Genomic DNA, 13593 nt, shown 5'->3' with positions numbered 1-13593 from the left:
GAAAATCTTGGTACTATACTTGATTTTACTTATAGGTTCCATCCTTAGTCTAATGGTCAAACAAAAGTAGCTAATCATACCATTATTGATTGTCCATTTGAGATTGTATATTGTATTTGATATTTTTAGGGTGCATTTAAGATTTTTTCCATTATAAATGATGTTTCATTTTGTTTAGATTTACCTTCACAATGCTTTTTGTACTAGCCTTTTACGACTTTTTCAAGTATCCTTATCTACACATCACAATTATGACAATCCATCTTCACTTGTAAATCAAGAAAAACAATTCATCCCTACATAAATAGATGATCATGTGACCACCACCACATGCACTGACATGGTTTACAACTGCTATCTTTTGACTTTTAAAGGCCATTCTAGAGAAGATGCTAATTGGATACTAGATACTCTTCACACTTTCCATCACTCACATTCTACTTGATTCTCTATTGAACAACTGAGGATAGTTGCTATCCCTAGTGAGAAAGATGTTACAAAGGCATCCTTCTATTTTATGTGGTTAGCATTACAATTGGGATAGCTGACGTGTAATGGTTAATTATTGTGTTGTCTTTTATTTTTACTAGTAGTGAGTTGACGTTGTGTAGATTGAACCTTTGATAACTAAATATAAGGGGCCAACAATAAAATATTTCTTCTCGACCATTCACCTTTGCATAGTGTTGTAGTGATTTTCACCAAAATAGCAATATGGCTCGATTGTACATATTTCATGAGAATTCATCCTATAAAGGATCATCCAATAGGTGACAACTACCACTCGTGAACTAAAGTGTATAGAGGCTTAAGATATTTGGTAAATATATTTAGTCAATAATAAAATTAAATACTCATCTCCACAAGAGGCTCCATGGAGTTTTGAGGGCTACATTTTTAGGCCATTCTCTTGCAAGATTCCTCTCTCTCTCAACTCTTATGCTAAGTTGTGTGTGCAAAAACTGTGTCTACATCTCTTTCTCTTATATGCTATCACTATCATATCCATTCTTGTGTGTGTATGTGTGTGTGTGTGTGTGTGTGTGTGTGTGTGTGTGTGTGTGTGTGATGTCCTTGTCTATTTGTGTATACTTGGTTTTGATAGAGATGGTGATAGATTTGATGTGTGTGTGTGTGTGTGTGTGTGTGAAAAGTTGAATAATTTAAGCATTCTCTCTCCTAATTTCTCAATAGGGAAGTTTTTCTTTTTTTTTTAATCCTAAAAATGATGCAAAGGGAGCTTGATAGTGTTGTGGCAAAGAGACTTAAGATGCAACAGCAAGTGGAGGACAAGACCTTGTAATTTTTTGGGTTGTTCAATATAATTCACTCACAATTGTGAGTTTTGCAAAAAAAAAAAAAGAGATGCAACAGCAAGTGGAGGTCAATATGCTTGGTGAGAGACATGACATTTTCTTAAAGCCTTACAAAACATTTGTTTGAAAAAAAAATAAAAAAACCTTATGAAACTGTTTGGAAAAATGACTGTGGAAAAAATGAGAAAGTTTTTCTTGCAATACTTAAGTAACCCATTGCAAGAGTACTACTAGATCTAGGTCTATAACATGTTCCTTTTCCAGCAGAGACCCTATATTTTAAGTAGATTTTAAAGGGAATTTTGTTTATATAACCCATAAGATGTGGTATTCCAATTAGGTATAACTGAATACATTAAGCCACAATACACAATAGAGTATCTCAAGAGTATGAAAAGCCTTAATGGTGGCACATTGAGATTGAAACATAGCAAACAAGATAGAGAAATCAACCTTTGCACATAGGTGGCGCCTATGTGCATTTTAGACATGTAGATGTGTTTTTACAAGGAATATGTGCTACATCACCATGATTGCAATTACCTTGTTGGACTACATAAGGAGTCTTTAGTGAAGGGTGGATTTTTGGGTGCAAATCTGGACCATTGGAAAAAGCTTGTCGATTAATGCCACATGACAAGCTAATGATATTTTTAAATTAATATTTTTAGGCCCTTGTGAGAGGGTGTTGACATTTATGTACCACTATTTTTAAAGAGGAACATTGAGTTTTGTGTCAAACATTATTTTTTATGCCTTTTGAATATATCGTGATGTAAATAATTCATTGTTACACTTGTTTTCAAAAAACCATAATATTGTATTGTGACACTACATGTTTACAAATAATCGTGTCACTTTCTATTTTTCTCAAATAAGTTTTTTATTAGGAAATTATTGGCAATAGCCTTGTGTAGGCCATAGTGAATTTTCACCTTGTGTTCACTTGTGTAAAATGAATTGTGCCAAAGTTTTCTCCAGAGAGCTGCATGGAGGGTATATCATATAGCCTGCTTGCTCCAGATTCTCCTTCAATGCGGTGAGCCTCCTTTAATTCAAGGTTTACTGTATTCATTGTGGGTCTTTTTTCACCCTTTTCTTGAAGACACGCCAAGGCAACTTCAATCACGTGCCACACGGAAGACACGTTATAATTTTTTCCCATCTTTACATCAATAAGGTCCTTTAAGCTTCCACAATCTATCAGTGGTTTTACCTACACAAAGGAGAGAACATACGAATAACCCTAGCTTAGATTAGTGAAGAAGGAAGTAGAGTCTTTAGAATTTGAACATTATTTTTACCTAATCCAACATGACAATGAAAACATTGTTATATACATCTGCTTCTAGTGAGTAGTAGTATGAGATATTTTTTTACCCAATGTACAAGTTGAATTTGCTTTCCAAGGGAGTCAACAAACATAGCTTTCTTCCCACTCAACACCTCAAATATAAGCACTCCAAAGCTATAAATATCAACTCTCTCCGTTAATTGTGACGTTTGCACATACCTGCAGATTTAAATGATGTGAGAATGTAACCAAACAAATGACAACACAGTTCAACAGTGATTAAGCATTTCAAATTAACAGCTCACTCAAATATAAGAAGACTTATAACCATTTCAATGTTCTAATATAAAATTTAGATGAAATTAGCACTCTACTTGAGCCAATATATAGTGCAGCAAGATCTAATTGTTGATAATCTCTACACTCTTTGATAATCTATGTCTCTACTGAGATAGGACCCATCAAGCTAGCGATGCAAAAGTTTGCCATTGACTTTATACATATGAGCATGGAACTTTATTTGTAGACCCATATTTGGAAATCCTGCTACAATGTTTAGAGATTCAAACAAGTGTCAATCATATATCACAATGATGGCCGACACAAGACAATGCCTAGTCAATAAATAGAAGGAGCGAAAGATAATCGATAAGCTTTCTCCGACTATCCACCAAGAGTTCCATGGTTTACTAAGGATGTGATCACTCAAAGCATAGTTACCGGTAAAATGTTAATGATCCAAGTATGCCAAAGTCGGCATAGTTACAAAAGGACTTGCATAGTTGCTTATTAGACAAATAATTGGTGCACTTATGACCATGCATGATGCATTACGTCACCACTTCATCCTTTTGAGTGGTTGAAGAGCCATTCTATAGCTACGAATACGGCCATCCGCCGAAGGCTCTCTCTCTCTCTCTCTCTCTCTCTCTCTCTCTCTCTCTCTCTCTCTCTCTCTCTCTTTATCGCATGCACGTGAGCTTCTCTCACTTTTGGCATTTAGCCTTCATCTCACAGCTTGCACCACGTGTAAAGGGAACTTCCCTTCGCCATATTATGTTAAATAGATTTTGGCTTTGCTAGAATGTACTTTGCAGCTACATGCCTTGGAGGAGAAGGACCATGGGTTTTTAAAAGTTGGTTGGGCGGTCGCTTACATGACCAACATGTTCACATGATAATTTAAACACCTTTCTTTGTTGTTGTAAATGGGGCTTTTAACTATCTTTGTGTTGCCTCTTGGTGCAGGGGCCTCAACTTTAACTACCACATGCGTAAGGAGGTGGGATCTAAGGTCCCTTTTACAAGTGGGCACCGATAACAATCGCGCATTGTACATCTTGCCGAAAATTGATCTCGAGTATCCGAGTTTTTTTCCAGCTCATGATGTTTCACACATAAAATACAAACGCATTGACATTTACATCACAAAATGCACACAAGTGGCGTGGTTAAGGCATGTGTCTAGGGAAGTCTAGGTGGTGTGTTCAAGTCCTAGGATGGTAGGGGGAGGGGGGGCATGGCCCCGAGTTTCCTTTCTCATGAAATCTCCACCATAGGTCTTGAGAGTGTGATAATCACCGTGATACCACCCCTCTTGCTTGGTTTTTTTTTGTCTTTTTGGTGTTTTGGTGCCAATTGTTACTTGTTTATACTTCTACTGCATGGTTGTCAAGGACTTGGGCTTGAGTGCAATGATGAAGCAGTTGAGCCCTACACACACATTTACAATAATTTGTAGCTCTTTATGAGATGATGTCTTGCACCCTTAATTAATGTATGTTACATACATATACACACATCTATATCTATATGTATTCTATAACATATGTCCGAGTATCCTTTACACATGTCATAATCTGCGAGCTGAAGGCTAAATGCCAAAAGTGAGAGAAGCTCACATGCACGGGATAAACAGGGGGATCGAATTTTAAGCGAAAGAGGGAGAGAAACCAATCAAAGAGCACACATTGCACTGTGAGATTTGTAGAGTTTGACCTGCAACATGGATGCCCTCGCTACTACGTCCATCTCCAATGTTGCTCCTCTGGGCAACAGCCTTGCTACCTAGAATGCCCTTCGCGAGGAGGTCCCTGTGGTGCAGACCAGAGTCAACATGAGCTTTGACTATTGGTATGGTCCTGATCGCCCCAAATACCTTGGCCCCTTCTCTGCCGAGACCCCTTTCTACCTCAAGGGCAAGTTCTTTAGCGGTTATGATTGGGACACCGTTGGCCTGTCTGCAGACCCTGAGGCATTTGTCAAGAACAGGGCCTTGGAGTCTAATATCAAAAACTGATCGGCCATGCTTGGAGCTTTGGGATGCATCTTCCCAGAGGTTGCATAGACGTATTTGAATGTGTCCTTCAAGGAGGCTATCTGGTTGAGAGAGAGAGAGAGAGAGAGAGAGAGAGAGAGAGAGAGAGAGAGAGAGAGAGAGAGAGAGAGAGAGAGAGAGAGAGAGAGAGAGAGAGAGAGAGAGATAGATAGATTTTATTATCGTCCTCGGAGGTCAAATATGACCTATGGGACCAAAGTTACATGTGATGTAGTATGTGTATGGCTGATGAGTGACTCTCGATGGTCCAAAATTGTAGTGATGAGAGTCGCAATCGAGAGCCCACACTTTGGCTGGGAGAGGAAAGTGTGTAGGTCTAAGTTATGGCTGAAAATGTGAGAGAAGCAAGTTCGGATGTGATCAAAAGCTGAGCACTCTAGTAGTGTGTGGTACTGAGACTCTCGAACTTGCAGTGAGCATAATGTGCACAATCGATTTGACTCTTCTCCATTGCCCCAACGCCCTATCTCGCATCGAAGGAAATGGGAGCTAAGCCGAATTGCTCCGATAGTGCGTATCGCGGACAAGGGAATAGGCTCAAGCATGTAAGTGTGAGTACGGTTTCCTCTCTCAGCAAAGAACATGGTTTTGTAGTTGGGGGCAATATAGGTGGTGTAATGTATGAAGCGTGACCCACCGGATTTCTCCCAAGTCGTAATACATTGGCGTTGTAGAAAAGCTTCATTCACTTGCCACAGCTGTAGGAGTGCCTACAAAAGCTGGCTGCTTTGATAGAGGGTGTGATGAAGGAGCTGGCAAGCATACGACATGAGAACTGCCGACCGAGATGTGAAGCCATTTGTTTGCAGTGTGGCAGCATGTTCTACCAAGCCAAAGGACATGGTGTTGCAAAGCATGATACTGTACACCAGCCTTCAGGACTCAACAGATCCTACTGGTCTAGGGATAGGACACTTGTCATAAAAGCTAATATCTACCCCACCCAAATGATTTTCTCATATTAAACTGATCACTTAATGTGGGAGAATAAACGGGACCAAGGGTTAAGATATTGAGATGTGCTTATAGATCCATCTCAACACGGGGCCAATGGTAAAGGGGCCCAAATGAGAGATGGTCTATCAATGAGCAAGGCTAACCAATGGAGCATAAGACCTTAGGGTTATCTTCATTGAAGACCCCCAATAGTTAGTGTAAAAGTCCTTTGACCTTAGGTAAGCTAGGGCTAAGCTTGAGGTGGGAACCCGGCCCAAGCTTAAAGTGCTTGAGGTGCTTGAGATACTTGATGATTGAGATTCTTGAGGTGCTTGTCATGCTTGAGATGCTAGGGTAGTACTTGAGGTGAGAACCCAACCCAAGCTTAAAGTGCTTAAGGGCCAAGCTTGTGGTGGGAACTGGGTCTATGCATGAGGGTCTTGAGGTGTCAAAAGGTCAAGATTCAATCCCTACAAGGAGGGGGCGAGCCCTACAAGAGGGGGGATGAGAGAGAATACCCACACACTCACACAAGGCATGCATGGTACAAAGAAAGCAAAAGGGACACTTGTCAAGTTCCTCCTCATGTTGCCCTCATGGTGTGCCTGAAGCCTATTGGTTGGCCACCCAAGGGGTCCAATGATAATTTAGGAGATTTAATTAATTTATTTTGCATTTATCAAGTCCTCTCTCTCAAAGGGGAAAGGGGGACACTTGTCCCAAGGCTACGCCTGCTGTTTGTAATGCCTCCTACTTGTGATTGGCTAGGCCTGGAGGGGTCCAATGAGCTTCAAGCATGAGCTACAAGGGGGGGGGGTCGACCCAAGAAATCTAGGGGGTTGCTTAGGGGGTATACTCACCCACACACACTCACAAACACTCTCATTGTCTGCTATGAAAAGTGCAAGAGCTTCATATCCTTCTCCAAGCTCCTTGAGAATTTGAGAGCCTACACCAACACTGTTGGCTATGGAGTACAAATCCAACCAAGAGCCATGCTTCAATGCTTGAGCTTTCCATATTCTCCATCTTCAGTACTATTCTATTGTGTATGCTAGAAAGAAGAGTTATGATAAGTGAGGAACTAATTCCCTCATGTATCATGCTTATGTAATTTCCCTTCCTCTTCAAGAGGAGAGAGAGCTTAGGCGGCCTCTTGAAGAGAGCCCCAAAAAAAGAATCTCTCCCATTCGAGAGGAGGAATCCAAAGAGCAAGAAAGCAATGAAAGTTTAAGCTCCATTGAAGATGTGGCTCCATGAAGATGGTGGTCTAGATGATCGCCCACTCCTCCCAAGAGGAAAAGATCAACACATAGTCCTTCTCCTCGTCAATCCAAAAGGGAAGAGAGGAAACAAAGGAAGAAAAGGGTTAGAAAGAGGTCACCCTCTTCTCCTTCTTCTTCATCTTCCTCCTCTTTCGATGAAAGTTATGGCTATTCTCCTAGAGAATACAAGAGGGGAGGACATCGCGAATTTTTCCCGACATGCTGAAGGTCACAGAAGCTAAAAAAGTTCAAGGAGGGGGGAAAGAGTATCTCTTTTTGCACCTATGATGGCACCTTTGGTGCTACCAACAAAGTGTTGGCCTTCATCCAGCAATTTGGTGTGGCCTTTGGAGACGAGGGCTTTACGGAGTCCTCCAAGCTACACCATGTAGCTATGCACTTTTAAAAATCAGCTCTTCAATGGTGGGCTAGCCTTCGTGGCAACGGTGAAGCCCCAAAAACATGGAAAACTCTACGAGTTTCCATCATGAAGAAATTCCTTGCAAGCAATGCAAAGGACAAAGTGCTTACCAAATGGCGTAGCTTGAAGCTTCTCTCTCATGACTCTATCCATAAGTATGTAGACATGTTTTGGGATTTACATCTCAAGGCTACTCTCTTTCAAAAGATAGAATTTGTCGAGCAAAGGTAGCAATTCTGTGCGGGATTACTTGAAGGTATGGTCGAATACATCAACTCTCAACGGCCTGGTACTATTAGCAAAGTAGTCCATCACACCATGGTTGCTTCACGCATCAATTTCCATCAAGGGGCTAGACGTAATGTCAAGCCATGGAAAACAAAGACCAAAATGATGCAAAGGGGAAAACCAATGCTCAAAATTCTTCCCAAGGCACTTCCAACAACAACAACAACAACGTTCAGTCGAAGGAGAAGGGAGTTTACAAAGGTAAAAAAAAACTCTCTCCTAAAGAGCTTGAAGCTTTTCGCAAGGACCATAAGTGTTTCAAGGGTGGAAATCAAGGACATGGCTATCATTCTTGCCCAAAGAAGAATAATCGCAATGAGACTCCTAGGGCTTCCACCATTGAATCTCCAAAAGAGGATGCTCATTGCAAAGGATCATCACTTTCCTATGCTTGGGGAAAGGTAAGACAGCGTGATGCCTTCATCTTGTTTGACCATGGCTCTATCACAACTTCATATCAATGGAGTTGGCCACCAAGTTGGGCATTCAAGCTTTTGAGATGGGAGATATGGTAATGGCTGACGCAAATTTCAAGGGACAGCAAGCCTCCGTTACTCCCTCGATTGGGAAGTTGAGGCTTCATGTCCAAAGCTATGTCGACAAAGAAGACTTCTTCCTCTCTCCTCTCCAACATGAGGATGCTATCCTAGGGGCGCCATGGTTTGATCGCATGGCTGCCAATATGAAGTTCTCTGAAAGGAGAATCTACCTCACCTATAGGGGAAAGAACATGTATATAGATTCTAGTGAGCGTGGTCGCACTATCCACTTGTAAATCCTCCTGCTTTTCATAAGTCAATGAAGAGCTCAGTTTCTGCATACATGATTTTTGTCAAAGAGTCTCTAAAAGATCCTAATGTTTCATCAAATGTAAATGGTAGGAATCAAGAAGAGTTAGACTTGTCTAATTTTCTAAATGGATTCCAACAGTGCTCATTGATGATATTCCTATGGACTTACCTCCAAAACAAGGGAATGATGACCATCGCATTGAGCTCCTTTCAGGAAGCTCACCACCTAACAAGCCTCCATATCGAGTCTCACAAGCTCAACAAGAGGAGATCATGAGGCAAGTACAGGAATTGGTAGACAAAGGGATGGTGAGCCCTAGTTCCTCTCCCTTTTGTTCTCCAATTATTTTAGTGAAAAATAAAGATGGTACATACCGTATGTGTGTGGCCTATCGAGCACTAAACCAAATCACTATCAAAAAAATATTTCTCGTGCCTCGGGTAAAAGATCTGTTTGATAAGCTACAATGCTCTACCTACTTCAGCAGGATTGACCTTAAAAGTGGCTATCATCAAATAAGGATAGTGGATGAAGATACCCTAAAGACCGCGTTTCGCAAAACATTTGGTCTTTATGAATATCTAGTCATGCCTTTTGGCTTGACTAATGCACCAGCTACATTCAATCATTTAATAGAGACAAATTTTAGACCTTATTGTAAATTCACTGGAGTGTTGTTTGATGATATCATCATCTAATCCAAGTCTTTGGAGCAACATAAGCAACATCTCCAAGTGATTTTTCAAGCATTGAGGGAGAATAAGCTTTTTCTCAACAAAAAAAAAGTGAATTTTTCCTTCAAGAGATTCAATATTTAGGTCATATTATCTCTCAAGATGGTATCCGTATGGATCCATTGAAGTTAGAGGTAATAAAAGCATGGCCTAACCCAAGGAATCTACATGAGCTAAGAAGCTTTATTGGTATGTGCGCATACTATAGATGCTTCATAGCAAAACTCTTCCAAGTAGCAGGACCACTACATGACTTAACTAAGAAGAGAAAAATGCTTTTGGCAAGCTCAAGGAGAAGCTTATCTCTCAACCAGTCCTCATGCTTCCCGATCTCTCAAATCCATTTGAGGTCCAATGTGATGCTTACGGTGATTGACTTGGAGCAGTTTTGCTTCAAGAAGGGCATGCCATAGCATATGAGAGCCGAAGGCTTAATATGGATGAACGAATCTTGGGCATTTATGAGAAAGAGATTTTAGTTGTTCTACATGTCCTAGACACATGGAAGCACTACCTATTGGGGACTCCATTTATCCTACAAACCGACCACCAAAGTCTCAAGTATTTCATGACGCAAACCAAGCTCTCCGACAAACAAATGAGGTGGAAAAATTTTCTTCGTAATTTAATTTTCATATTGCTCACTTTGTTGGTAATCACAATCAAGTGGCCAATGCACTTTCACAACGACCAAAAGTTAATGTGGTGTCTATAGCTACTCACAATGATCTACCTTCTATGATAGATGAGTTTGCTACTGACCCTACCTTTAGAGACATAATGCTAGTCCTTGCTTTGGGGAAGAAACAGGAACCATTCACCTTGCAGGATGGTTATCTTCTCCACAGCAATAGGCTATGTGTTACCCATTCCCTTCGTGAGAAAGTTATGTATGAATCCCATGCTCCTCCCTATGCGGGGCATAGAGGTATTCAACCTACTCTCTGAGGAGTAGAGATGTATTTCTATTGGCCTACCACGAAAGTGCACATACAAGAGTATGTTTCAAAATGTGTAGTATGCCAAAAGACCAAATATGATAGAGGGAAGCAACATGGATTACTCCAGCCATTGCCTATCCCAAATTCACCATGGGAGAATATATCCATGGATTTCATCTTTGGATTACCTAAGTGTATCCATGGGAATGTGGGAATATGGACAAAAATCGACAGGTTTAGCAAGCAAGCACACTTTATTCCTGTCAAAAAGACTATTAAGGCACACCAAATGGAAACTCTCTTCATATCTCAAATTTTCAAACATCATGGATTACCAACATCCATCGTGTCAGATGGAGATCCTAGAATGACCAGTAATTTTTGGAAAGGTCTCTTTGAAAATCTAGGAACAAGATTGAATTTCTCTTCGGCCTATCATCAACAAACGGATGACCAAAGTGAGATAGCCAATCTTACGATACTTGATCTACTCAAGACTTATGTTACCAGTAGATCAACACTCACAATGGGAAAAGTACTTACCTCTTGTAGAGTATGCCTATAATAATATTGTACATATACATATTTCTACGGGAAAAGAATCTTTTGAGATCATTGAGGGAAGACCTAAAAGTCCCTGGCTACTCAAAGTACATGGGAAGATCTTCGCCGCCGATGAGTATAGCCGTGACCTACAAGAATCTTTTCAAAAGGTTAAGGAGGCTATATCCATCACTCAACAAAGGCAAAAGGCTGCTGTTGATAAGCCTAGAAGGGCCTTAACGTTCAAAGAAAATGATTGGGTCTTACTTAAGTTTCCTAAGGCCCGATTAAGGCAAACAACGGAAAAAAATCCTACGGGCCATTAAAAGTGTTATGCTAAGCTAGCAAACAGATACTATGGTCCTTTCCAAATCTTGAAGCCCATCAATGAGATGGCTTACCAGCTCAAATTTCCCAACCATTGGCTCATACACAATGCTTTTCATGTGAGCCTACTCAAGCCCTACAAAGAAGAGCCACCAAGTGAACCAATTATTGAAGACCCTCCCGAAGTTGAAGACCAAGAAGAGGTGCTACAACCCAAAGCTATCCTTCAGGATGAAAACAAGGTACTACGACATGGTAAGATTATCCGACGGTATCTTATTAAATTCAAAAATTATCCTTTTGAAGATGCTAGATGGATGCAAGGAATACAACTTAGGGATAGTATCAACCTGTTAGAAGCTGGACACACCCTACGGAAAATGATGGCTCGGTAGATTATCATTTTTTGTAATTATTCATTCATTGAGAAAACCTGACATTTCACCTTGTAAATATTGGGGCTTACAAAAGTTTCCAGATTGTATCCCAGTTTTGACATTTAGATTGAGTAGATGGTTAATTTGGAACTTTAGGGTTTGAGAATTGTAAGGTATTTATACCACTTTTTGACCTTAATGAAAAAACCTTTGTCATTTTAAAAATTTTGAAGTCTGTGAGTGAGCGTACTGTGTATGAGAGAGAGTGTGAGCTTCATCTTGACGCTATGTGTGCACTGGTGGTCGGAATTGAGTGCAAAAAAGTGCAGCGGGTTGCCCCCTACGAGAGCTACGCACCTATACCTACATTACGCGTGTACGGTCCGGTTTTGCGAGCTCCATCTACGAGCTTCATCTAGTGATTCCGTGAGCATACGTTGTCCAATTTTGCATTGCAGCATATCCATACATTCACATTGAGTAGAGCTACACGTTAGGCACTTTAGATTTCAAAAACGAAGACCTGCAAATTTCTGCCAGACATTCTACGTGATTTTGCACCGTGTGTTTTGGGTTGGGGTTTTGGTTCATAGACCTTAGGGAGAGCAACCTATTGGTGTTAGTAGGATCTCCTTCAAGTTCTATGGTGTTTCGAGATTGTTTGATGGGTGTTCGGCTCTAGAAAGCGTTGTAGGAAGTTTCCTCTTATGCACTCTCGAAGGTTGTGACTTAGACATTGGGTAGAGACCTCTGTAGGAATTAGTTAGGAGTCGTTTGAGTGTAGGTTGACACCCTATCCTTGCTTCCACGCGCCTGCGGGTCGAGCTTTGTCCTTAGTTGATAAATCTTGTTAGGTGAGTTCTCGCTGTGCTGACGTCCGTCGCGACGTATCCATCCAACATTGGCGCCGCTGCCGGGGACGAAAACCTTAGGTAGGTGACCGAGACTAGTCCTTGAGGATAAGGATGTTTTGGCTCGCCAAGAGTCTCGTTTTACATTTAGATAGGATCAAAGGGTGGAGGACTCTCTAGGTCTTAGAGGGAGTCTAGGAAGCGTGTGTCTGGCCTAGATCCTTCGACTTAGGTAGATTTAGGTAGACTGAGATAGTTTTAGATATTAGTTGAGTTCTAGAGTAGGAGTTGGAGTGGTAGAAACAGTGAGAGGAGAGCTTGAGAGTCGGGAGAGGCCAGAGAGCAACCAAAACACCATTATCACCATTTCACATGATGAGTAGAAGTAGAGTAAGTAGGACATCATGATTCAGGATCTAGAGCACTTCATGCATGTATACTTGCTTGGTAGATTCATCACAAGGTTGTAAAAGACGCTAAAGTGTGTTTGAAAGCTGAAGTGAAGTCCAAAAGTTACTTTGAGTGTTTCTGATAGAGCTGCAGAGCATCAAGAGCATTTTTGTCCGGAAAAAGTTTAATTTTAAGCCAGGAGACATCCTACGCGCAGGATGTTTACAGGCTAATCTGGTGGGAATTTTGGGATTTTGAGTTGACCAATGTGTTCAGAAGGTGGGGTTTACCCTATTTTCACCTAGAAAGTGGAAATTTGATCATATCTTGATAGGATAAGGCCAGATAGACTGAAATTGACAGACATCCTACCCAAATTGTGCCAAAGAATTATTTTAAGACCAAAACCATAGGATGGTTGCATGAGCATGATTTGCATGATATATTGAGTGACTGAGAGAGGTTTCATCTCATTTGGGTGAAAAAATTGGTTTCTAAGCAGACTTTAGCACTTTTGACTGAAAAAGGCTAGAACAGCTAAACCTGGGGACTTTTGAAATCCAAACCAAAATCTAAGCATACCACTAGGTTGCTAACATCAAGCGGAAGCTGTGGGTCAAGTCTGGGGTCAAACGGGCCAAAAAGACATCTTACGCGTAGGATGTCTTCTGTGTGATTTTGCACTCCAAACCTAATTTTGAGCATACCAAAGTGATCAACACCTCAAGGAGAGCCTGTGCTTTGAAGTTGAAGCCATTCTGGGCAAAAATACATCCTACA

General features: G+C 40.9%; 1 protein-coding gene across 1 annotated transcript in view; it reads right to left on the bottom strand.

Moving 5' to 3' along the window:
- Positions 1-2247: 2247 nt before the first annotated feature.
- LOC147446722 (putative LRR receptor-like serine/threonine-protein kinase At1g67720) overlaps positions 2248-13593 on the bottom strand; it is a 69966-nt gene continuing 58620 nt past the window's right edge. The window contains exons 2-3 of the mRNA XM_086526292.1: positions 2697-2829; positions 2248-2532 (exon numbers count right to left, since the gene is read on the bottom strand). Of these exons, the coding sequence (XP_086382418.1) occupies positions 2248-2532; positions 2697-2829 (418 nt within the window). The remainder of the gene's footprint in view (positions 2533-2696; positions 2830-13593) is intronic.

This window comes from Adiantum capillus-veneris, chromosome 12 (assembly GCF_014529385.1).
Source record: "Adiantum capillus-veneris isolate H3 chromosome 12, ASM1452938v2, whole genome shotgun sequence".
Taxonomy (NCBI): domain Eukaryota; kingdom Viridiplantae; phylum Streptophyta; class Polypodiopsida; order Polypodiales; family Pteridaceae; genus Adiantum; species Adiantum capillus-veneris.
This window is presented reverse-complemented; position numbering and strand designations above follow the sequence as displayed.